Below are 24,338 nucleotides of genomic sequence, written 5' to 3' on the forward strand. Positions count from 1 at the left end.
AAGGATTTTGAATCTCCAGATGGCACTGTAACATCATCCCAAAGAGCAGACGGTTTGGTACAATAGCAAATTGTACAGTAACAGCTGAGCCAGTCTGTCTCCTGTGCAAAATTACTCATCCCACTGAAACCATGATTTACAGGCTACAAATGTTAAAGCTGCATTCCCACTTCAAACCTTAGATATGAAACTTTGTGCATATTGTGTGTATAGCAGCTGGAGAAAAACAGCCTGCTTTTTCCTAGTACCCAGATTTAAACCAAGACCTTGCCAATTAATACCAAGACCTTCAGCAAGGTCCTAGATTTAGGTCACATGTCTGTCATTCTTGCCCTGGGAGGTAATGCCTCTGTACTGCAAAGTGATAGCAAAACTGGGAAGGGCAAGGGATAAGTGTCACGTCTGCTGAGAGTGCTGCAGGTTTGCCTTTCTGGTTTGCATCGCAGCTGCTGGCACAGCCAGCTCCTCCTTTCAGCAAAGAGCAGAGCTCTCCCACACAGGATTCCCACCCAACAGCAATACAGAAGGCATTGCAGAGATCTTAGCAAAACAGTTTAACATCCCACTGTAGGCAGTCATGTCATATCACACTCTATGTTAACCTGTCAAGCTCTGTCTCAAAAACCATATGATTTCTTGCTGGCTGCTGAAAGCATGAAGAGGTTTCAGAGTATCAGTTTTCAGTTAGAAAACTTCATGCATGAAATGACCTCCTACATGCAGCAAAGGTTGCACAAATACAGAACATACACCAAACAAACATACAGAAAGCTGAGCTGCACCTTGGCCTGCTTAGGTGAGCAGTGGAAATAAAGGATGAAACCACCAAACTCCTCGAAAAACCAAATATACACTGTGATTCAACACTGTAATTCAAGCAAATTTCAAGAATCTGTCAAAAAGAAAGGCCCTTCTCAAAGTCCAGTAGGTTTCCCTCACAGCTGCCTGTATTTAATATAGCTCAGCTTTCTTTTGACAGGTTTTTACCCAGTAGAGTTGATTTTTAAAGACATTTCAGCATTTCACTGTGATGGTCGCTGAAATGCTGGAGCTGTTCTTCAAGACAACTTAAAAAACACTCTGTGTTCATTGAGCTAGCTCAATTCTGACCTGTTAATCATCATTAAAACATCAGCTGACACAAACCACCTGGGTGACTAAATCCAGACCCTCAGGCAAACATATAATGAGTACTCATTCTTCAAGGTCCTTAAAACATCTGCTCCATGTAGCCTCAACATTCCCCATCCATTTCTGCTTATTATGATGAGGTCCTGAGAGGCAGCAGCAGATGACCCAGAAGCTGAGGCTCACGAGCTGCAGATTCCCTGCTCCCAGGGAGAGTGTGGCTGGAACGGTGGCTCACAGACAGGGGCATGGAGCTGTTTGTGCACACAGTCATGCCAGCTAGCCTGCTGCCTGTTTTCACCAAAATCTGCAGCCTCTCCTTGTCTCCTCAGTCTTAATACACATTTAAATTTTGATTTCTCTTTGGCTCCTGCCATTCCGTCCTTATACCCTACTTATTCAGGACCTTAATGTACTCTACTAACATCCTATTACAAGAACAAGATTCTCCAGCTAGATAAAAGATAAAATCCCCATGCTGGGCAGCTAAAGCAAACAGTACTGCTTATATTTGAACATGAGGTACTGACAACAAGGATTAAATAAGTAACCATAAAAATATTTTCAGATTGTCTTAAAGTACTTGCACAGCTGAGGAAATTGTAGAGTGCTTGTGGACATTTGGGGAACAAGTTTAATGAGACTATTATGTGCTGAATATTCATCCAAACCCAGTTTTAGGCAGATTACGGTGTCATAAATATTAGATTGAGAGGCAGATTGTGCTCATTTTGTTGTGTTGGAGAGTTCTAATACAAAGCTACTAACGTTTAGCAAGGGATAATACAAAATACATCTGAGCAGTTGGGGCTAGTGGGGACATACATACTAGACTCTGTTCATTGCAGTAGTGTTCTTACATTTTTAAATCCTCTGTAAAGCACTTGAAGTTCTCTTTTTGTGAAATTGGTTTGTGCTTCAAGCTGTTCGAGTCCCTCGGGTCTATGGCACACTGTAGTCATTTCTAATTCATCTTCAATTTTATCTGAAAGAAAAGACAGGGAAATATTTATTTTGGTTGTTACCTTTGCTCTATTAACATGATGGATAGGACAGACTGAATTTGCAGAGCAACAGAAGAAAAAGAAACCATCAACAGAACTGATCTGTGTAACTTGAAAGCAAAATAAAAGCCATAGGAGTAAAGCAATAGCTCACATTTCTTACTGGGCTGCCAGTTAGTTCCCCATACACAAAGCCAAAACTGGTGGTAAGAGCAGGCAGCAGGTACATTGCTTGAAAAGGCAACACCAGACATTTCATACTTAAATATTGGAACATCGTGGAGGAATAGGACTTTCAAAGCACTAGCTTTAAAGAAAGCTGTGCAAATATACATGAGAGAGCAGACATGCTTAAGCATATTAGACAATGACATTATAGTGAGGGTGATCAGTGAGGGAAACTCGTCTGTGTTCTGATCAAAAAGTTTGCTACAGAGACATCAAAAGTCACTTTAGTCCTAAGAGAAATTCAAGTAATGTTCACAGTTGCAGAATCTGGATTGAATCCAGCCTGCATTTGCATGGACTTTTTGGGGAACCAGATAAGAAATGCAAAACACTTATGTGCATTTTATTCAAGAGGGTGTTCTTCCACACGGAAGAAAAATACTTGAGACCTATCACATGCTGTATTACCATAATCTCACTTCTATTTTGATGCATGTTTTCTCCTGTCAAGCCCATTTCCCCAGCAGTGTATGCAATGCCCAAATACATAGATACTTAGTGTTGATGAGTTTGGGATTCTTTAAACTTTGAGGACCAGATCCAGGTTTCAGCTGACATGAAAATCGAATCTACATCCAAAAGTTGCTTGGTATAAAAGCTAGCAACTCCTTATTGTCAAAAACTGCACAATTTATCCCTTGTAAAAATGTTTTAGGTTATTTGGCTCAAGAATAATATAGTAATTTATGCTGTAAGACAAGGATGTAATGAGAAATGTGCAAGGAAATAGAGTCACTTTGAATAGAGGAAAGGCATGAATTCAGAGCACACTGGCTCAGTGAAAGAACAGACCAGACCAAAGCTGTATTTTTATAAGTTAATTAATTCTGCATACACACACACACATGCACATATATATATATGAACGTTTTTAAGGGAGGACACAGGACAGTGAGTGCTAATGGTTAATTAACATTGGTTCACTGTGCCAGTATTAAGAAATCAGTTAGAAATATTGGTGAATTGAGCCATCCTCCTAATCCACCATATCTGGACTGTCACAGCCAGCATTTGTAGGGCTTGAGCAGCTAAAATACATGCCTAAATACTGTGTTGAAGGTCCCTTGCACAGCAAGGGCATAAAGGTAAGAGATGTAACAGCGAGGGACAGGAGCAGAGTATCACAGCCATTTATGGTGCAGAAAAAGTGACCGAATGATGGCAGGTGGCCAAAAGAGGCCTGAAGGACACACCTTTCCCACACAAAGGGAAAATGAAGAGTCTAGAAATTACAGCTCCTGTTAGAAGAAAGGAGATGAAAAACATTGTCTGCTACAGGTAAAAGAACTATTAATGTAAAATAAGGGGGGAAATCCATTTTCTTTGCATGAGAACTAATGCCACAAAATGAAGGAATGCAGAAGCTGTAAAGAGAGAAAAGTGTGGGGAAGAAATTCTTTAAAATGAGGCAAGAGAAATGAGTGGCTGGAAAATGGAGAGGAAATCCATTTAAAAGGGAGCCATGTTAGGGAAACTCATGACTAATCCATACATTGCACAGGAGATACCTTTCTAGTGACCTCTGGTTAACCATAAGTTCTCTAAACCTTTCCCTTAACAACATGCACCTAACCTGACTCCTCTCCTGTGCACCCGCAGTCCCCCAATGCCATAAGCAGTTTACACAGGACCTTGGTAGGCATTTGCTTTTCCTCTGTGCAAGGTAGGCGTGGAGCCTTTCTTTGATCTCTAACCAGCCAAACACACACAGCTTCTCTCTGACATTTCCTATTGCTTGACTCTCCCTTAAGTTCTTTCCAACTTCAGTCTGTAAACTCTAAGTGTAAAATACCGGCTAACTAGTCTTTATATCCTATAATTTACAGAGAGAGGAAGATAAAAAAGAAATATCTATGGAGCCTCACATATTTGGTGAGGCTGATGAGGGAAACCAGCCTATTGGAATATTCTCATACTTGCTTTTATTTATGCACCTACAATGCATAGGTTTCTACAGAGGCAGGAAAGATCCAGCTGAGAAAAGTCCCATTCTTTTGCAAGGACATTTTGATATGACTAATTTTTTATGGGTATTTTTTTTTTGCCATATATTTTCTCAGCCAGGTTTTCCAAACACTTACTGGAATTAGTGTTAGTATTCTAAAATACAAGTAACTAAAGAAAAAGGTCTCACTCAAGAAAACTTGCTCTCTAGCTCCACGATAGTTTTAAACAAAATCTGCAGAATTAGAGCTTGAAATTCAGAGTTATCCTGATGCCATTTATACAAGAAGACCCAAAATTATGGTCTTGGAATTATTTTTTTCCCAAAATATTCTGGAATAAAACATTACTTGGTAAACACTGTATTTTAATAATGATATTTGTCTTTTGCCTGTACTGACTTCATTCAGTGAATCATTACTTCAAAGGAGTGCAACTCATCTCCTTCACTTTGTCCTGCAAGAATAGGCTTTTCCAGCAATGAGCTTGGGTCCCACAAGGCAGGTATTTCTATGTTCAAAATAAGCCATATTATTTTTGTAGATTTGATTCTATTTTCTATGCTAGAAATGCATCTCTTTTCTCATAATAAACTGCAGAAAGAAAATTATGAAAAATTTATCCCTCTCAAAGGGACACTCTATTTTTTCCTTCTGTTCCCTATTCCAGAACCTGTGTTAAACTCTGCCTCTAAAGAGGATCTGATGGTTCCCTGTGGGTTAATCCTTTCATCTGTTTCCACTTCCTCTCCCAAGGCAAATATTTTAAAGTTTAGCGAAAGAACTTGGGAAGATTTAGATCTGGCCAAGGGGGCATTCAAAACACCACCAGACCAACCATTTTCCATAAAAAACCTCAAAAATGGTAGAAAGCTGTTCCTTCTGTGGAACATGCCCGAATGCAGCAGAGCAGTCCTGGGCATTTCTTGAAGCCTCACCACAGAAAATAAATACAAGAAAGACATGTTGGGTCATTTTGTCTATCACTTGCCAACAAAGAGCTATTTTCCATGATGCTTCATAATACAACTTATTTTAGGAGTAACAACTTCACAGCCAGCATGGGTTTAGGAAGGGCAGGTCCTGTCTGACCAACCTGATCTCCTTTCCTGACCAGGTGACCCACCTGGTGGATGAGGGGAAGGCTGTGGATGTGTCTGCCTGGACTTCAGCAAGGCCTTTGACACCGTCTCCCACAGCATTCTCCTGGAAAAGCTGCAGCCACGGCTTGGACAGGAACACTCTGTGCTGGGTTAGGAACTGGCTGGAGGGCTGGGCCCAGAGAGTGGTGGGGATGGAGCTGCATCCAGTTGGGATCTGGTCACCAGTGGTATCCCCAGGGATCAGTGTTGGGCCCAGCTCTGTTTAATATCTTTATTGATGATTTAGATGAGGGGATTGAGTTCACCACCAGCAAATTTGCAGATGATACTAAGCTTGGGGGTTGTGTCGATCAGCTGGAAGGCAGGAGGGCTCTGCAGAGGGACCTGGATAGGTTGGAGAGTTGGGCTGATTCCAACAGGATGAGGTTCAACAAGGCCAAGTGCTGGGTCCTGCACTTTGGCCACAATAACCCCCTGCAGTGCCACAGGCTGGGCACAGAGTGGCTGGAGAACAGCCAGGCAGAAAGGGACCTGGGAATTTGGATTGACAAGAAGCTGAACATGAGCCAGCAGTGTGCCCAGGTGGCCAAGAAGGCCAATGGCATCCTGGCCTGTATCAGGAACAGTGTGGAGCAGGAGCAGGGAAGTGATTCTTCCCCTGTACTCAGCGCTGGTGAGGCCACCCCTGGAGTGCTGTGTCCAGTTCTGGGCCCCTCAGTTCAGGAAGGACATGGAGGGGCTGGAGCAGGTCCCAGAGGAGGGCAACTAGGCTGGTGAAGGGACTCAAGCACAAGTCCTATGAGGAGAGGCTGAGGGAGCTGGGGCTGTTCAACCTGGAGAAGAGGAGGCTCAGGGGAGACCTCCTCACTCTCTACAACTCCCTGACACAAGGTTGTAGTCAGGTGGACGTTGGTCTCTTTTCCCAGGCAACTATCAGCAAGACAAGAGGGCATGGTCTCAAGTTGTGCCAGGGGAAGTTTAGGTTAGATATTAGAAAGAATTTCTTTCCAGAGAGGGTGGTCAGACATTGGAATGGGCTGCCCAGGGAAGTGGTTGGATTCTCCGTCCCTGGAGATTTTTAAAAAGAGACTGGATGTGGCACTTAGTGCCATGGTCTAGTAACCGCAGCGGTAGTGGATCGAGGGTTGGACTTGATGATCTCTGAGGTCCCTTCCAACCCAGCTGATTCTATGATTCTATGATTAATAGGCCTCACAGATCAAACATCCCCTCCCTGTGTTCAGCCCATTTCAGCTTTTTTCAGTTGTCATCCCATATTCAAAGGTTTTCCTTCAGCAACCTCCCTGTTCATCCTTCCTCCCTTCCTGGCTGAAGTCTGCAGTGGGGACCTGGAGCCAGAGACCTGAGGACACAAACTGCTCTTCTGTGCAAACTGATCTTTTCCAACTCAATAGTCCTCAACCTCTATGAAGAATTTTTTGGTCCTTATTTGTTTCCTTTCAGCCCTTGCTCCTAAGTCAGCTCTTTTCAACCTTCTATTCCCTGACGCCCTATAAATTAACCACAGTAACCTCAGTGGCAGAACAGGAAATTATCACTTCCTCCTCTGCCCTTACCTTTTATCATGAATATAGTATTTCCTTTTATTTATATTTTCATTATCATGCTCGCTTGGTCCCTCCAGCTCTTCAGAGATGTCACTATATGAAATATGAGCCCCTGCATTTATAACCACTACAGTTTTATTAAACTGAAGCTCACTTCAGGGTTGTGAGTGCAAGCAGAAGTGTATATACATAAACACATGTAAATTTAAATTTTTGATAGGAATAATGTTAAGATATTTCATCTAATATCATATTCTTCCTCAGTTTTGCCTTGTTTACAGTTTGCTGAACACCCTGAGAGATCTGAGAGTGGGAAACAACCATGCCACCCGTTTAAAGTTAATTTTCTTCTTCTTCAATTTGCAAGTGCATGAACAGACCTTGGGACTGACTGCAGCCACTGCCAGGGGTGCGTGTGGTCACCTCCCCAGCTCAGGGACAACTGGGCATCCCTCCTGAGAACGCAGTGTGCTCCTGCCCTGCTGATGGAGACACCTGCCCCAGGGTCTGGGGAGCATAGAGCTGGTTAGTGAGAACTTGAATCTTAGCAAATAAGTCACAATTTATTATTCTGTATCTCAAACCATGATTTTTTTTTCTCAGTTGGGTTATCTGTGCTCACTAATCAGGTGGACGCATTAATTAATGCAGAAGATTTCTCCTGCATGCATTATCATGGCTGGGCTTCGCGAACGAAGATTTGGGAAGGCTCTATCCACATTTGTTGCATGCACGCTGGTGACTTATGAGGCCAATACGAGACAGACATATCCGATTGCAAAAGGCACAGCAGAAAGACTCCTTAGATGGTGTATTCTGCAAGACACGGCTCTTTCTGTGTTGCCTTTTCTCCTCGAGAGTGATCCTGCGTGTGTTCTCAAAGGAGACAGCTGCGTTATAGATGGTGTTTCTCCAGGCCTCCCGATTTGAGGCCAGAGTAGACCAGTTATGGTGATCAATATGGCCAAGGCTGAGATGTTGTTTCAGGGAGTCCTTGTATCTTTTCTTCGGGGCTCCTCTCATGTGGCAGCCAGTGGCAAGTTCACCATAAAGCAGGATCTTAGGGAGGCGGTGGTTGGTCCTTCATCCTGGAGATGTGCCCTGCCCAGCACAGCTGTGTTCTCAGCAACATGGCTTATAACTGATAAATGCTAATTTATTCTTTTTTCTGTTTTTAGCTCCAGCACTTGTTGAAATCATCCCTGGATGAATCCCTTCCACACCGGATGGCTGCAATGAGTTGTGTCCTAGGCTGAATATTGTTTAGCCAGTACAGAACATTCTCTTAGATGTTTTCCTTACAATGAGTTTGAAAATAGAGAACGGGGAAGAAGCACTTTCTGAGTTAGGATTTGTCCCTAGCCATACTTTTTGTGACTGCTTTAATAGCAGGGTATGAAGTCTGGGTCTGGCAGAACTACCTGTGGTAATCCTACTCCAAAGTAGGCCCAGGTTATAATAATTACTTTTGTATTTTTTTTTTGTGCAAAATAGTATCTCTATTTTCTTAGCCCACAGGATAGGCACATTTTTTTATATCCAACAAACAGTGACTTCACTTTACCAAGAAAAATAATCCTGACATTCGTATGTACATGCATATTTTTTTAGATTGTTGCCAAGGAAAGATACTTTATTTTGTTTTCTGCTGTCTGCTCAAGAGCAGAGAATGAATTTTCATTAGGGCAGATCAATATTTCAACAGAATACACTTTAGAAATTACTTAACGAGACTTGGTTTATTCATTTTTTCATATTTGTTCCCGTTTTACCTTTTGTTATCTTTACATTTTGAAAAGTTCCATACTTAGACTGCCTGCAGATGGCCCCACATTTCACAGAATCCCAGAATGGTTTGGCTTGGAAGGGACCCTAAAGATCATCCAGTTCCAACACCCTGCCATGGGCAGGGACACTGTCCACCAGACCAAAGTATATTTGTGCACTATAAAACAGGAAACAATTGTGTGTTATTTACCAGCTGCTGCCTCGGCTCTGGGTTTGAACAGCTCAGGGCCACGTTTATGAACCTGCCCATCCTTCCTTGTGCTGGCAGCTGCCTCTGCACCAGCAGTACCTTTCACAGGACTGGATTTACTGGGCCATTCTCCCTTGGGAAACACAAGCAGCATCAAACACCTTTCCCAGAGTGGCCACCTGCAATACCACAGCATTTCCAACCTGGCAAACAAGCAATAGTGATGCCTCCTGCAGCGCTAGGGCTGGCCAAGGACCACCTGAAGGTGTAAATGATGATTTAATAAAAATGCAAATGACCCTGTTCCCTGCTTCCAAAGGCTGCAAGGTGAAACTGTGGAACACCAGGCTGCATGGCTCATGGGAGGATTTTGAAAACAAGTTGCTTATAATAAATTCGCTTTTTGCTAAAGACAAAAATCAAGATGTAAAATACACCTAACGTGCCCAGTGTTAATTGTAAAACTGACAGGTGTTAGATGAAATGGGTAATTTTACAAATACAACTGAAGGGGATTAAATTATGTGCAAGAATTATTAGACTGCATCTTGTTTTTATTAAAAAAAAATTAGCTACATTCTAGGAGCTGAAGAAAAAATTAACTCCAGTTTATCCATGACATATTTGAAATTAATCTGCAGACAGAATATATGCTTGGGCAGGTCTCACAGGAAATAGATTTTGCCTGTGGGAAATCAATTGCAAATATCTGGAAACTTCATGAAGAGAAATAGCTCAAGGCCTGAATGTTCCCTGGGGAAGAAAGCTCAGGAGCAGGAGTTGGGTGAGAGATGCATCGCTGCTGCAGCCCTGCACCGTGGCCCCAGTGCCCCCTCCCACCGGTGTCCAGGGGAGCTGTGGGAGTTGCAGCTTCTGGGATGTCCCTGGAGGTCTGAGCTTCCAGATCCCAGGGGCAAAGGCAGCTGCTAAGTACAGTTTCACTGTTCCTCAGCACATTTCTGTTCTTTTCCATGGGCCTCCCCCAGACCAGAGCACAGTGTTTCCAGCCTTTGAACGACTCCATCTCGCAAATCCCTGCACACCCCTGGAGCCTGGCAGGGACAGACAGCGGCAGCTCCTAGACTGTGACAGCTATGATCCCAGAAAAGGGGTAAGGAAAATCTGCTCATGGCAAATATCAGTCAAAAAATGGCACAAAGGTACCTAATGATATATCAAATATTAAACACGTTTAATTAAAATTGAGTACCCCTTTATTGTTATCAATAAAAATAATTATTAATATTACTGCCTGGATGGAGAGGTCGATTTCCAAACCAAAGGAACTCTCTCTGGGCAATAAACCAAAATGAGATTGGTGTCTCCTTATCTACTCCCTTTTTCTAAAATGATTTTTTGACTTCTTCAGGTCTAGTTTGAGTTGGATTTGATGATCCTTGTGGGTCCCTTCCAACTCAGAATATTCTGTGATTCTGTGATTTTTACTACTGAACCAGCAACATCAAACTTGTTATGCAGTCAGGCTTAGTAAGGTCGCTCTGCTTGTGTGAACCTACAACATCACCACTTGCTGAGAGAAGCTACATGAAAACTCAACAATGTATAAAATTCTCACATAAAAATAGCTAGTAATAATAAATATTATTAATAAAAATGGATTTTAAAGATTTCTTGTCTAATCCTTGCAATGATCTATGCACAATGTCATGTATGAATACTTTCTCTGCCTCTATACTCCTTTAATTAGTTTCACAGTTGTACACAGGGATGCAAAACCATTATACTCCAAAACAGAAAGTGCAAGAATTTTCAGGGGACAGAGGTACCTCTCAAATGTCTTTCTGGCACACAACTAGGATCAGGTACAATGGTTTGAACATGAGATATGCAATGTCAAATTTGACTCCAGATGTTTCAGCAGACAGTATATGAAGTCCACTCTTCATTAGAACTAGTTTTGCTGGGCCAGTCTCAGAGGAGGAGACTGCAGAATGTCCTTCCAGTGCACTGGACCTTACCCAGGACAGCACTTTCTTTTCAGTCTTCCTTGTACATTCCTGCCTATCTTGTAGCAGCATTTATAAGGCAAACAATGTGTCAAAATAGGTGAAAAAACACCAAGAGCTTGTTTGTGGATGCTGCAGAAAATGTGCTTTTGGGACAAGTGCTTTCCTCCAAGCAGCTGTTGAATGGTGAATTTGCAGAAAATCCCCACTTCACTAGAAAGATTAGAATGATGATTTTCAAAAAATTTTCAATACCATCTCAAAACTTCACATACTGAGTCCTGAACTGGGAAGCACTTAACTCAGCATGTCATGTGTTAAAACACTGCACATAGGAGGACTTGGAGGTCAAGTCAAAGCTGGGGCTTCCTTCCTGAGAGGGAGCTGTGCTGCTGCCCAGCTGCAGCCTTACCCAGAACTGGGCCATTTTCCTTCTATTTCCTTCTACTTCTATGAGAACAAACTCAGCCAGGGGGAACCTGTTTCCTAGGTTAAGAAAACTTTTGGTACAAAAATGATAAGGCCGATAGAGTCAAAGTGGTTTAAATTTTACCTCTCTGATACACGTAAAACCATCAGGCAGGGTCTAGGAAAAAGTAAGAAAAAAATTTAACAAAAAGAAAGCAACAACCATTCACAGCTTTGTCTTTTGTTAATTTTAGGGTGACATTGGATGCCTTCTGCAAATGCCAGAAGGTCCTCTTTCTCAGGGACTGTAGGATTGTTTCCAAGTGTATCTTACATTTTTTTCCCCTGAATTGCCTCTTCCCCTTACCCCGAGGAGCAGGAAAGGAAGTCAGAGCTTGCTGTCCTGTGTATGACCGTGAAACTCGGGGCAGCATGTGAAGACAAGCATGCACACAGGCATGCAGCCATGCCAGCATCCCTGCCCACAGCAAGACAGCAGTGCAGCATCCTAGCAACTTGGATGAGGGATAAGCAGGACTTTGCATGCAAAGTCTATTGAGGGCCAACAAGAGGGGCCCACAGCTTTGTGCTCCACAGTTTAGCTCTCCACAGCTGTAGAAATAAAACAATGATTAGTAAGGGTGAAGAAGTCTAAGGTGGTCTGGAAGACTAATTGGTGCCTTTGCAACATGGTCATTTTGCACTGTCTTCACATACCCTGGGAGAAAATACCTTTAGAAAATTAGGTTAAAAGTAAAAAAATATAACAAGTAATAGTTTTAAAGATATGCATATGTCTTCTCATGTCACCATTTTCTTTTTACTGGAGAACTGGGCACACAGTGTGACCTGCAATAACCTGCACAAGGCATGAGAGCTTTGGTCAGAATGTGATCACCTGTGGCTCCCAGCCTGACCTCCAGCCTGAGCAGCTCCTGCCCTCAAATCCAGCTGGCAGCTGTGGCCTTCATTTCCAGGCAGCATGTGCCTCCAGCTGCCCAAACTTTCCCAAAAGCTCTTCCACAACACTGTTGGCTCTGCAGTATCTTGCCCTGTGCTGCTGCCCAGGGAGCCCCTGCGAGCTCACCTGGGACCTCCCACACACCTGGGAGCACATCTTATCCCACAGAGGATGCACTGATGGCCCCAATGGACACTGGGATCAAGTAGACCGTGGATGTAAATCTTATACATAACCACAGCAGACAGAGCAGTCCATACTAGGAGCCTTACTGAAAGCATATAAAAACAATTAGTAAAATTTAACAAGTACTGTATCACATGCAATATAATCAAATGACTTTTAACCTTCTCGATCCACCACATCAGGTTTGTATTAAATGAAGAGAATGAGCTGGTTGCTTAAAGAGGCCCTGAATCTCCGCTGAAGACAAAGGTGTTGAGCCATCAGCCACGAAATCACCCACTCTGCTGGGTAACTTGAGGACAGGAAAAAAATAATCTCCCATTTCAAGTCTCATGAGGATAGTTCTAAATTTGTATGTTAACACTAGCTGCAAACTAATTTCCATTGATGGGAACAAAGAAATGTAACTGCAGTTATTAGAGAAAGCATAACAGTGGCCTGATTTAGTAAGGGTGAAATGAATTAATAAAAAGCGAGAGAGTACATGGAGAGGGCCCACTGTAAATACTGGGCTTGAAAAGGTGAAGATGCATCAGAGATGATTTTGGATAGCAAGAAGACAATAGATGTGCTGCAAAAAAAAGCAAAAAATAACCTAAATTTCTGCATAGGGTAACCTTGTGGGTTATCAAAACTTTAAACTGTAGATAATGCTTTCTGGATATAAACAATATTTTCTTTTCCTCTCTATAGAGACAGGAAAAAAAGCCCTTTAAAAAGAGAAATAGAAAAATGCTTCTTGTAACAATACATTTTTCTTCACTGTATGAAAATCTTCATGGAGTCCGCTTTCAAGGGTTCAATGAAAAACTAATTCCCTTCTAGATTATTAAAATTGTGAGTTTTTGGTTCACAGTCTATACTTTTTTATTTAGCACGGAGTCATTCTTTTTTGAAAAAAGGCACTTTTCGATATAAAAAGAGAAAAGTTCTTAATCATCTCAAATTCGTATGCTTATGTCTACTTAGCATATTGAACAGCACAAATAGAAGAAATTATGATATTATTATCACCACTTCTAAAACCTCTTTCCAAAGCACTAAGAAGCAGACTTGATTATTTGTCATCTCTTCCAAGAGGATTCTTATGGTTTGGGTGGGTTTTTTTCCCTGAGCCCCCCAGGTTATGGATCATTCTCTGGGCAGCGAAGTAGAATAATTTCCAAGCAACTGCAGATAAGTGAAAAGGAAAATAAATTGGCAAAAACTCAGTCCATCAATTCTGAGTGTTATTGCTAACATGCCAGTTGTTTGTTTACAAGCAGCAGGTAATGCCATTGACCAAACCATCAGAGCTGGGTGAAGGGAAGGGGACAACCCATCTCTACCTGACCAGGGTGAGCTGTGACACAACTGTAGGAGAAAACCAATATAAGACTCTTCTTAAACCATATAAATCCAGATGCATTTTTCAATGTAATTTGACTAAAAATATTTTCTTTCCTTTATAGCTTAAAAGTGAAGGAAAAACAAACACAAACCTCACAGGTACCAAAATAAGATACAGGAGTGCATGCTAATAAAATGCTCACATTTCCCCTGCAACATCTGTGTGGCAGCATTTTGTACTTGGGCCCATGCCCTATCATTTGAAAATTCAGCAACAACCTGAATAACAGTTGATTTTATGTCATTCCGATTGTGCTGGTCAAAAGCCATTCCATACCCCAAAATTATTGCTTGACTTTGTTCCTACTGTCTGAGAAACTAAACATGGTAGATAGGATTTATTTTAATGCTAACTCAATCCTGTTGTAGAGTAGTTTTCTGGTACAAGGTAAAAAGAAGGTATTTTCCTGTTTGTCCGACTTTCAGGAAACCAGTGTCCGGGAGTGTTGTAGGGTGTGATGGGACATTTTGGTGGCTGGAGATAGGTCTGCCTAGGATTCTTTTTTATCAAGAGGGTTTTCAAATTCAGAAAGCAAGTTTTTTAGACTCTAAACCAGACTGTTTCTTTAATTGAAAAAATTTAAAGGAACAAATTAGAATAGATATAAAATGGCTTTGTGCTCAAATTCCTCACTGCCAAATATACTGGGGGATGGGTCCTTAGCTCTAGGATTGCTTTCAGCCAGCTCCACTGCCTTCTCAGCTACAGGACCCCCAACACAACCTCCCTGCCCTCAGAGAGAAATACATTTATTACATAAACATAATAGAGCCAGTGGAAAAACTACTGTCCTGCAGTCGTGTCACATCTGTTATGGAGGTGGCAAGTAAAAGCCTACAACAGAAGCTGCTTTGCCCTTGACAGGCTCTAGTTAGGTTAGTAGGAAAAATTTCCTCAAATTATGCAATCTGCTGCTTCTCAGAGCAGTTGGGGGGCAAAACAAATGACAAAATAAAGATGTCAGTAGCTGCCAGGAGGGCAGCTGCATGCCTGCTGCAGCACTGGAAGCTGTAAAAGCTCCTCTCACCACATGCTCCAGGCAGAGCTGCTCCAACTCTTGCACCTCACAGAGGGAAACCTCTCCTTCCCCTTCACACCTGAGCAGCACCACCTGCACCTCTGCTGGAGGTACCACTGGCTGGTAATGGTGAGCTGGACATGGCCCCTGCTTAAACCAGACACCTCTGCCCCAGTCCTCCTCCAGACCTCTCAGGAAGAACTGCCTTTTTTTTTTTGTACACTTTAACCTTACTCACTTTTGAATAACACAGTGTGAGCATTTCTCAGTATTACTCCTAACTGTTTAAATATCACATTTCCTTACATTGTCATAATACAGCAATTTATACACCACAAATAAAGCATCATGTTACACTCCTCACACTGCAGAGTGAGAACCATACTCTTCAGTTTTGTGCTTTGTAAGAAACACAGTACATCACTTAACAGTGAAGCAAGACATTGAAATGCCATTTGGTAACACACCAATTCTGAACTGCAATGAAATAAAAAGTGAAAAATATTTACATACAACTTTTTATATGGTTGAATAATTTTGCATGTTTGTTAAACAAATATATTTTCTGCCATACATGGATTTTACAGGCCATGGAACCTGGCAGCATGTTCCATTTCACTCTGTTAATATGAAATTGTGAATATATTCTGCATCACTTCTTCAATTCAGCTTTACTGTCTCTGTACGAAAGACAGTTCAGGCTGACATACATCCTGAGAACGATTCTGTGTTTTGTTGGAGTGTTAAAGGCTGTTTCCCTCAAGCATATATAATCTTAATTTAAGGGATGGGACGTAGGTAGTGTCTAATGAGTTAACAGATGTGCTCATTTCCTCGGTAAAACCCTGGAACATCTCCTTGAGCACCTTTGCTGGTGGGTAGCCCGGCTGGGGGTGTGCCAAGGGACAAAGATACCACGTGCAGCAGCACACACATGCTCTGGAAAAACAAGTGTTCACTGCTGCAAATCTCCCACATCGTGCTCAACCTCAGGAGGTCAGGTCTGGGCTGGAGTCTGAGCAGAGGCACTGCCTAGAGTTGTGTCCAAACTACCACCAACACTGCTTTGTGGTTTGGGATGTATTCTGCTGTTTTCCAGAAATTCTTTAGCTGTTCCAACAGCAATCCAAGCTTTACTTCATACAATTTTTTTAAAAAACATCAATAGTCAACTTCACAGAAAAAAAGATACTCTACTCTCTTTTAAACACAATTCTATATCCATAGACACCCTGGAAAAGCCTGTCTGAACTGTCAATCCAAGGACAAGCACTCACAATCAAACCTTTTCAAACACTAAGTTGCACTTAGTGCACTTATTAGTCCTGGCTACAATTAAATTGTAGGATTACAATAGGACGCAGTACAAAATGTTTTTCCAAATCTCCTGAAAACCTGGGCCCCAAAACCCAACTCTCTGCTCCTTCTCATATGCCAGATGCAGAAAACCTCAAGTCCAGCAAGAAAATCCTTCTAGCACATTAATGGCCTCTCAGCAGAATTCACAATCAGTCATTTCCCTTCAGGGGATTCAAAGAAACAAACATTAGAATACACCATTCCCCTGAAAGGGGTGTTTTGCCGAACTTGCAATATTTTGCTAGAAACACAAAATGGCTTATGCAAATCAGTTCTTACATCCTTAGCAGGTCTTGGACTGCAGAGCCCAGGTATCTGAAAAGAGGAATGTCTAACATGAACTGCACCACAGCTGCAGAGTTTTCTTGTCCGCTACCACCGACAGTTCCTTGCAGCCTCCGAGACCGGAGCACCGACACTTCCGCAGCGTTATCTGCTCGCAGGAACACACTGGAGCCAGGAGTGCCATTCACAGCACTCAGCTGCTTATGAGTCCATTTCCAACCCCACTACAGAAATGACTTACCCCTCTGCATCTTTCCAGCACAAAAGCCTCAACAGTAAAATGGGAATAATAATGCTTATTACATCCAGACATGCTTTCCCCGTGCTCCCTGCAAGTTCCTTCAACTTTATTAGCTCTCAGTTAACACGTCTCCCATGTTACACATGGGCCTGACTTTTGCTTTGGTTCTGTGCTCCCCACTCTAGTCACAGCAAACACTCAAAACATGCATTTTTTTTTAGGTTGGTATTTACACAGTGTTTAAAGTATAGTATTTGTGTCTAAACCACTCCACACACTTCAAACAGCAATCTAAGGAGTGCAGCCAAGAGTAACAGAGTGACAGGCTGAAAGGTGCCCAACAGGAAGAACTGATGGCTAGCATGCACTTGATTAAATAAACATTAAATTAGTGACTTATCTGAAGAAGGTCCACCAGATTCTTTCACCATATTCCCAGAGCTACTGGCAGTACATGCTGTTGAGCTTTCTTTTGACTCTAGTATAACAAATCAGGTTTAACAGGGCTGTTGTTGTATGAGCACACCTACACATCCATTGCTTATCCAGAAAAGGGGACATGTGGCTTCCCAAGCAGGGAAGCAGTCACATTTTATGCCATGCTCCATCACAATGCTTTATAAACACGAGCCATGAATCAGTCACATGGAAAAGTGTAATCACCAAAAGGAATGAGACTTGGGGCTGGTACAACAGGGAAACCTCCAGCTAGCAGAGAGTAGAGAACATTTGTCTGCCTTACCAGCATCAGCCTCAGAAAGGCACAGGGAAGCTCAGGGAACAGCTATGAACCAATATGCAATGTGCTCATTAGTCTTCTTTCCAAAGGCAACGCCACCAGTTGTCCTGAGTTGACTTTGGTATTTCCTAGAGCAAACTGAGCAACCCGGGGTGATTTCCAAAAAAGAGATGAGCAGTCACAATATAGGCACATTAGTTCTGTGTCTAGGTGTGCTCCTTTTCCAGAACTGTCACCTGCTCGGGCTCTGTGAGGGAACTCACATTAAAGCTGTTTCTGTGCTGCAGGGTCAGGCTCTCTCTAGATCTCAGGCAGGTGCTGAACTCCAGCTAGGAAGAACCCTTTGCTGTGCAAACTGGCAGCAGAACTAAAGCCAAGTAACAACACAGACTGGAAAAAAAATAAATTAGTATTCAAAAAAACTGCAGTCTAGGCACTTCACAGGCTAGCAGAGCATGCCCTCTGAACAGATTTCAGCAGCATTCTCACCTAGTTAGTGTTCCTCCTTTCTATTGATCTATTCATGAGGGCAGGCTGTTTCTTCTTTGAATCAACTCTTACCGACTCTCCAGAGAGGCAGTGGTCCAGAGCAGTATCTCACACTCACTCTTCCCAAGGACTCCCAAGGCTCTGCAAAGACCAGTCAGTCCAGAGGCACAGGAACAGCAAGGTTATATGGGGGCAGAGCAAATCTCACTGGAGCATTCTGATTCAGTTTTAAGTGTTAAGAGAGTTAGTAGAAGACCATTTAAAATGTCTCCCCTAAGAATGAGATGGGAGTTTGTCTTAGTTTGAAAAAGCTTTACCCCTGGAATTGGAAAGTACTTAACCCCAGGGGGTGGTGTTCTTGGTGTTGAGCCAATCAGGCTGCCCTTGCGAAACTAAATATTACACAGACTGGAAAAGGAGACCTGGTAGGCAGCTGGAAGGAGAGGCAGCCATGGCTTGAGACACCATGTGTTAGAGAGAGGGGCCAAGGCCCCCAACCCTCGGCCGGGACTATGGGAGACCTGGTGTAGTGTTAAAACTGAACCGGGTGCCGTGGCCAAAGGCTGGGGGAGGTTCTCCACTGTGAATGGGCAGCAGAAGATGCTGAGATGGCGGCAGAGGCAGCGCTGAGTGGAGAGCTGTGGCTGAAAGCCAAGAAGATAGCCAGCAAGCAGCAACATGGCATAGAGCCAGGTTGCAAGATGCAGAGATGTGCTGCAGAGAGAGAGAGCCAGCAACAGAGCAAAGAAAACCCAGCAGAGACTGTTTTGGGGTAAGACTGAATTACTTTCCCAAAACCCTGAGACCTCCTTGGAAAGGAGAGGTGGGCTTCCAAACTTTTAGGGAGTTCTGAAATGCAGCAGCAGCTAGAGAGAGGAGCTGAGAGCTCGGAGACGTCCTGTGAGCTGGACCAGGATGGTCAGACCAAGGAATGCGGGGGGAAGTGCCCCTCCCCTGCCACATTTGCAGCTGAAACAGAGCAGAGGAGCTCTGTTAGAACGCTTGGGGCAAGAAGTGAACTTGACCCCTGGAGGAAAGGGACTTTCACGGAATGCCTTGCACTTAATGATATGACCGCAGTGAAGCAAGCTTTGTCCCTGCTTTTGCAGTCCACGGGAGAGAGACCTTCGGTTGGAGCTGAGGGGCCAAGAAGGGGTGAAATAGAAACCCCTGCATTCTAATGAAGAGAGAGAGAGAGAGAGATTTTCCAGCTACGACAAATCAAAACTACTGCCTCGAAAATAAAAGAGAGACTGTGCTACCCTGAAAGTGGAAAAGACTTTTTCTTCTTTCTTTCTGGACATTTATAGAGGGAAGGAGGGATGATCTATATATATGTATTGTTTTACCATAGGAGAGATAGTTAGGTTTGTTGTATATATATATATGTATTATAGTATTTATTGTGTTAGTAATAAATTTTGATATAATTTCCCCATATTGGTAGTTCTTCTCTCACATTGAGGCAAATTGTGGGGAGTTTGGAAATTAGATTTTTGGGGAGTTCAAACCACGACAGAGTTTTACTAAGAATTACTGAAAAGTGACTTCTTTTCATCAAGAGGTGACACTCTTCTTTAAGAGACAGCACTTAGGGAAGCAAAAAGCTTCCAGCTAAGTCTTTCCTTTCAGTCCAGTGTTCAGGTCTCCCTCCCTTTACTTGGCACACTGCAGTTGCCTGCTGAAACCCTACAGGTAACTATTGAGTGGTTCAACACCACAAGGAGATCCCTTCTGGAAGTGCCTTAAGCCACTTGTGCCTTTTTTAGAGTGAACAAACAGAAATACATTCACAGTGTGAAGATATAAAGAGTTTTCACATAGGTTTCTGTGTCTCACGGAGGAGCAAAAATTGAAGGGGACACAGACACACAAAAAACCCCAGACACATTGGTACCTAGCGGTGAGGAACCCCAGAAATAAAAGATAAACCCCATGGTAATAGATCACACTGTTATGGTCAATATACCAAATATACCAGCACCACAATACCAGAGCAGGGGTGAGACTGAGCCAGACCTCCCCAAACTCCCACGCAGGGGCCAAACCACCAGCACCTCCCAGCCAGGCAGCAAAGCAAACAGGCAAGGAGCTGAAAGCCCAGCAGGCAAGATAGGAGAGTTTCAGGAAACAGAAAATAGCTTAATAATTTACTAAAATTGGCCCATCTAGTGGTGCTGGAAATGTTACAACTTTGTTCCTATTGCAAAAAGTTATCTGGGACAAGTACAAAACTTTCTCCCATTTTTCTCTGTCTTTATTCTGCTTCTCCTGAAAAGGACAACCACTGTAAGACAATCTGCTATGATGTAAATGTAACAAACTACAAACTTGATGAACTGCCATGAAGTCAAAATATATAATTATTTAAAACTTTACCATGCTCAGGTTAGAATATCTAAATTCCTCTAATCTGTCTAAGGATCTTTCTGCTTCTGAAGCATACTGATTTTCTGACTGGGAGAGGAGTGCCATAAGTTTTAGATCTTCCCAGACTGGGGCCTGGCTCTGATGACTCTCCTAAAAATACTGGCAAATTCAGAGATCTGGTCTGTTTTTGAAATATCACCGAGAGTGATTTGAGACTAATAAACACTAGAGCTTGTAAACACTGGAGCCGTTCTGGCTGACAATGTCTAAGGACTTGTGCAGGCAGAAAACAAATACACAATCAGGAACATGACCAATGCCAGAATGCAGCTTATTAAATTTTCATGCTGACTCTGATTACTTTCATTTAGCGACACAGATGTTAAACCAGGATGAGGAGATACAGTGCCCATGAGCACTGGGAAATGGCTGACAACAAGAGCAAGATTTGGAAACCAGTCACTTGGAGCAAGTGCCGCTCACATGTGTGCTTATCAGTTCTTACCAGTCAGTTGATCGTAAAGAAGCCATAAAAACATTTTAATGCATTAGATTTCATAATTCTGATTCTTCCATCCTGTTTTAAGCAAGTCACATAGCAGCTCTAATACAGTTCATAAGAACAAAACTGCAACAGAGCAAGAAGTGCCAGGAACAGGTTTAGATGGACATGCCATCACAGGGAAACTCACCCCAGAGCTGACCCCTGTGCAGATGATCCCATTTGTTCTTTTCTTTTTGCACTGGGCTCTCACATCAGGGTACCATGGCACCACCAAAGGGAAGAGGCAACCAAGACCCACAACCTGTGGTGGGAAATTCTGGTCTATGACCTATCTAGATGTGGTCTAGGATCTACTTACCAGTCTGGGCAAGTGCACACTCCTGTTTGTTTTAGGGAGGAAGAAATACTTTGCCTGAAATATTTTAAATGGGAGGTGTCAAGAATAAAGAAAAAAAAATTCCCTTTCAGAATGCTTCAGATTTCATCTCGTAATTTCAATTCCCCTTTTAATCACCCACAAGAAACTTAATTAAGCTTCGGCCTATTCCCAGAATAATAGGAAAATGGAGAGTTAGACAAAGACACACAAAGGGAGTCTCTGCTGCTGCAGTCTGTGTGCTGCCAGCCCTGCTCTGGCAGCTGGGAGCCCACCCTCCTGCCCTGGGGGTGGACCAGCCTGGAGGTGTGGGCACAGGGCACCGCTGCCCCTCTGGTCTTAATGGCAGATCTAGCAGCTTCTCTTTCTACTACTTCTACTATTTGTGCCTAAAAACCCCCACCCCCTCTCAGGTGAGTTCTCAGCCATAGCAGCAGATTCCCCCAGAACCAAGGCCAGCACTGTGCTACAGCCACAGCCCCTCACAGTCTGTGGGCACCACGGGCATCCTGCTGCTGGATGGGGTCACTGCTACAGCACTTGCTGTCAGCAAGTGTGCTGGACATAAAACGGAAAAATTAAATGTTTTACTCTTTCCACTGTGTGAAATCTCCTTTTAAGAGAGAAAGGATTAACTTAAATTAGGACTTAATTAAGATACATTAAGATTAATTAGGACTTAATTAAGATACATTTGGACATGCATCCTCAATTCAAGATTCCCATGTGTGGGTTTAAGAATCACAGAAGACAGATTAAGGTAATGTTAATTACGTGCCATTTATATTGACTATTTATATAGTTATCCCTTTCCAATTATGAGTGCCTCTAACTCAATTTCTTCAAGAAGAGCAGCCTTACCCTGAAATTCTCAAGGATGCTCTTCAGTCAAAATAAATCTCTTCCCCTACAACTGTAAATTTATTAAGCCAAGTGAAATTATTCCAGATTTCAAAACATGGCACATTTGAGTAGCTCTCCTGCGGATTTTGTGAGTTTTTGAAAACACGGAGACAACTAGGCAAACACTGACTACTACACTACACTGACTCAGTAGTCAGTAGTCAGTACTGAGAGGAGTGATGCTTCACATCAGTGAGAAGGAGCAATAATGTGAGAAGACGAAGTACAACTCTTGTTTTAAGACTTGCTAATAACAATGTGTCCCTGATAATATGATAAATATTCAGTGAAAAAGACAAGCAATGTTTAACATCCCACCAGAACAAAGCCAGCTCAGAATCCACCCTGGGGTTGGTGCAAGGATGCATATTCACACCCCTGGTGGACTCTCGGAGAGCTCGCGTGATCGGCTTCAGGTCACACACTTCCAGTTTCTCCCCTTCTCTCCTTCCTACTGCAGGGAAAGGCAAATCTCTTGCCGTGGGTGCACATGTTGCTTTAGGGCTGCTCACCAGCTTTCAGGGCACTGATGCTGACCCTGCTCACTGGAACCCGCTGCAGCATCGGGAACAGAAAGCACAGCTGATTGCTCTTTACGGGCTGTATGAAAAATTAAACACATCTGTCTGCAATATTTCAAATGCCTTTTGTGTAATGATGATCCAAGTTACATTTAATGGCATAAATCAAAGAACTTTATTTTTAAACCTGGCTATGTCTCCTTAAAATGAATGCTGTTTTCATACTGTTTAACTTCTATAATGTATTGCAAGGGGAAAAAAAACTCCACCACTTATTTTCCTTTCTGCTGCAATGGGAAACCATATTTATTTCAAATAAAATTTACCACCATTATTTATTAGCAGGCAGAAAGCTTCTGGGTATAATAAAAATCTGGTACATAAAGCTGCAGCTTGCCTGAGGAAAGGAGGAATTAACTGTAATAAAACTTGTTTAAAGAGCCTCATAACTTTAAAAATACGAAAAAGAAGGGGGTAGAAGCAAAAGGAAAAAGGAAGATTTTTTTTTTTGGTAAATCACAAAATATTATCTGTTCTTTCTGCTAAGTTCTCATATGAAAACAAAAGACAAGTTTTCTTCTCATCGTTACATTTAAGAGCTATACCTGGAAGGAACATTTTTTTTCCCCCATTAGTTAATGTTGTATCTCTTGACAAAGAGCAATTATGTCTGATGATGATTTCTTCCCAAGTGGCAGATTATTATATTCCTAGTTTAGATACTTTTGATGGTCATCACACACACAAGTGGTCAGCTCTTTAAGCACAACTAACCTCACAGTTACGTGTTCCTTTTGGAAACAAGGAGCCCAGCTTGCAAAGCTTCATTCAGGAAAATAATTCCAGTAACATCTAGAAACAGAATCATTTCCATTTGCAATGCAGAGGCAGGACTGCAGAAACAAAGCACGTTGAGAAACTGTTTTAGGGGGACTGTACAGTCACTTGTATACTCCAGACTGCCCACAGAGACAGCTTTAAGTGGGGCATTACTCTCGCCCTGCTGAGCAGGGCAGGCAGGGATGCCATTTTCTTTAAGAAGTTATTACAAGTCTTACCATGTGCATTTTCTGTTAGATACCGACTGTATTTACTTTTTGTGGGTGCTCTGGTCATCTGAACTTCAGCATTCAGTAAACAGCTTTGGTGCAACTAATATATACGCATAGAAAGTCCTCTGTGCAACAGCTGTATATGCAACGTTTCAAAAAGATTTACAGCACTCAGATTCAGTTACATTATAAAGGACAATCTTCTGCACTTGATTAAAAACAATTATTTGTGTCACATGCTGAACTGATGGTGAACAGTGGGTGTCCGTAAGCTCAGACCTCTGTACTACCTTGTCAGGCAGGCTCTGCAAACAGACCGTGCTGCGCAGCTGTACGTGGTGTGCCCAGCCTGCCAGTGCCCTCACGGCACAGGACAACCTTTTTACTGTATAAAATTCAGGTCACAGTATATTTATAAAAGCCAAAATACACTATTACCAGCAGATACAACTCAAACTCAACAAATTGCTGGTTTCCTGTTTGGCTGCTTAGCAGCCAGCCAGAGCCCTGCAGTACTGAACTTGCCTGGAGGTTCACCTTCCAGGACTGAAAGATAAGCTGCCAAACTTCACCCCAAAATAAACTCTGCACAGCTGAGTTATAAATTAATAATCAA

The 24,338-nt window shown here is 42.5% G+C and overlaps 1 protein-coding gene across 6 annotated transcripts in view; it reads right to left on the bottom strand.

The window, feature by feature from the left end:
- Positions 1 to 24,338, bottom strand: part of LOC103764022 (Kv channel-interacting protein 1) — a 476,628-nt gene that overhangs the window by 16,969 nt on the left and 435,321 nt on the right. For all 6 annotated transcript variants that reach the window (XM_018089009.1, XM_018089012.1, XM_018089011.1 and 3 more), the window contains exon 2: positions 1,989 to 2,113. In XM_018089009.1, the coding sequence (XP_017944498.1) occupies positions 1,989 to 2,113 (125 nt within the window). The remainder of the gene's footprint in view (positions 1 to 1,988; positions 2,114 to 24,338) is intronic.

This window comes from Manacus vitellinus, unplaced genomic scaffold (assembly GCF_001715985.3).
Source record: "Manacus vitellinus isolate BGI_N305 unplaced genomic scaffold, ASM171598v3 scaffold_111_pilon, whole genome shotgun sequence".
In the NCBI taxonomy this organism is placed as follows: domain Eukaryota; kingdom Metazoa; phylum Chordata; class Aves; order Passeriformes; family Pipridae; genus Manacus; species Manacus vitellinus.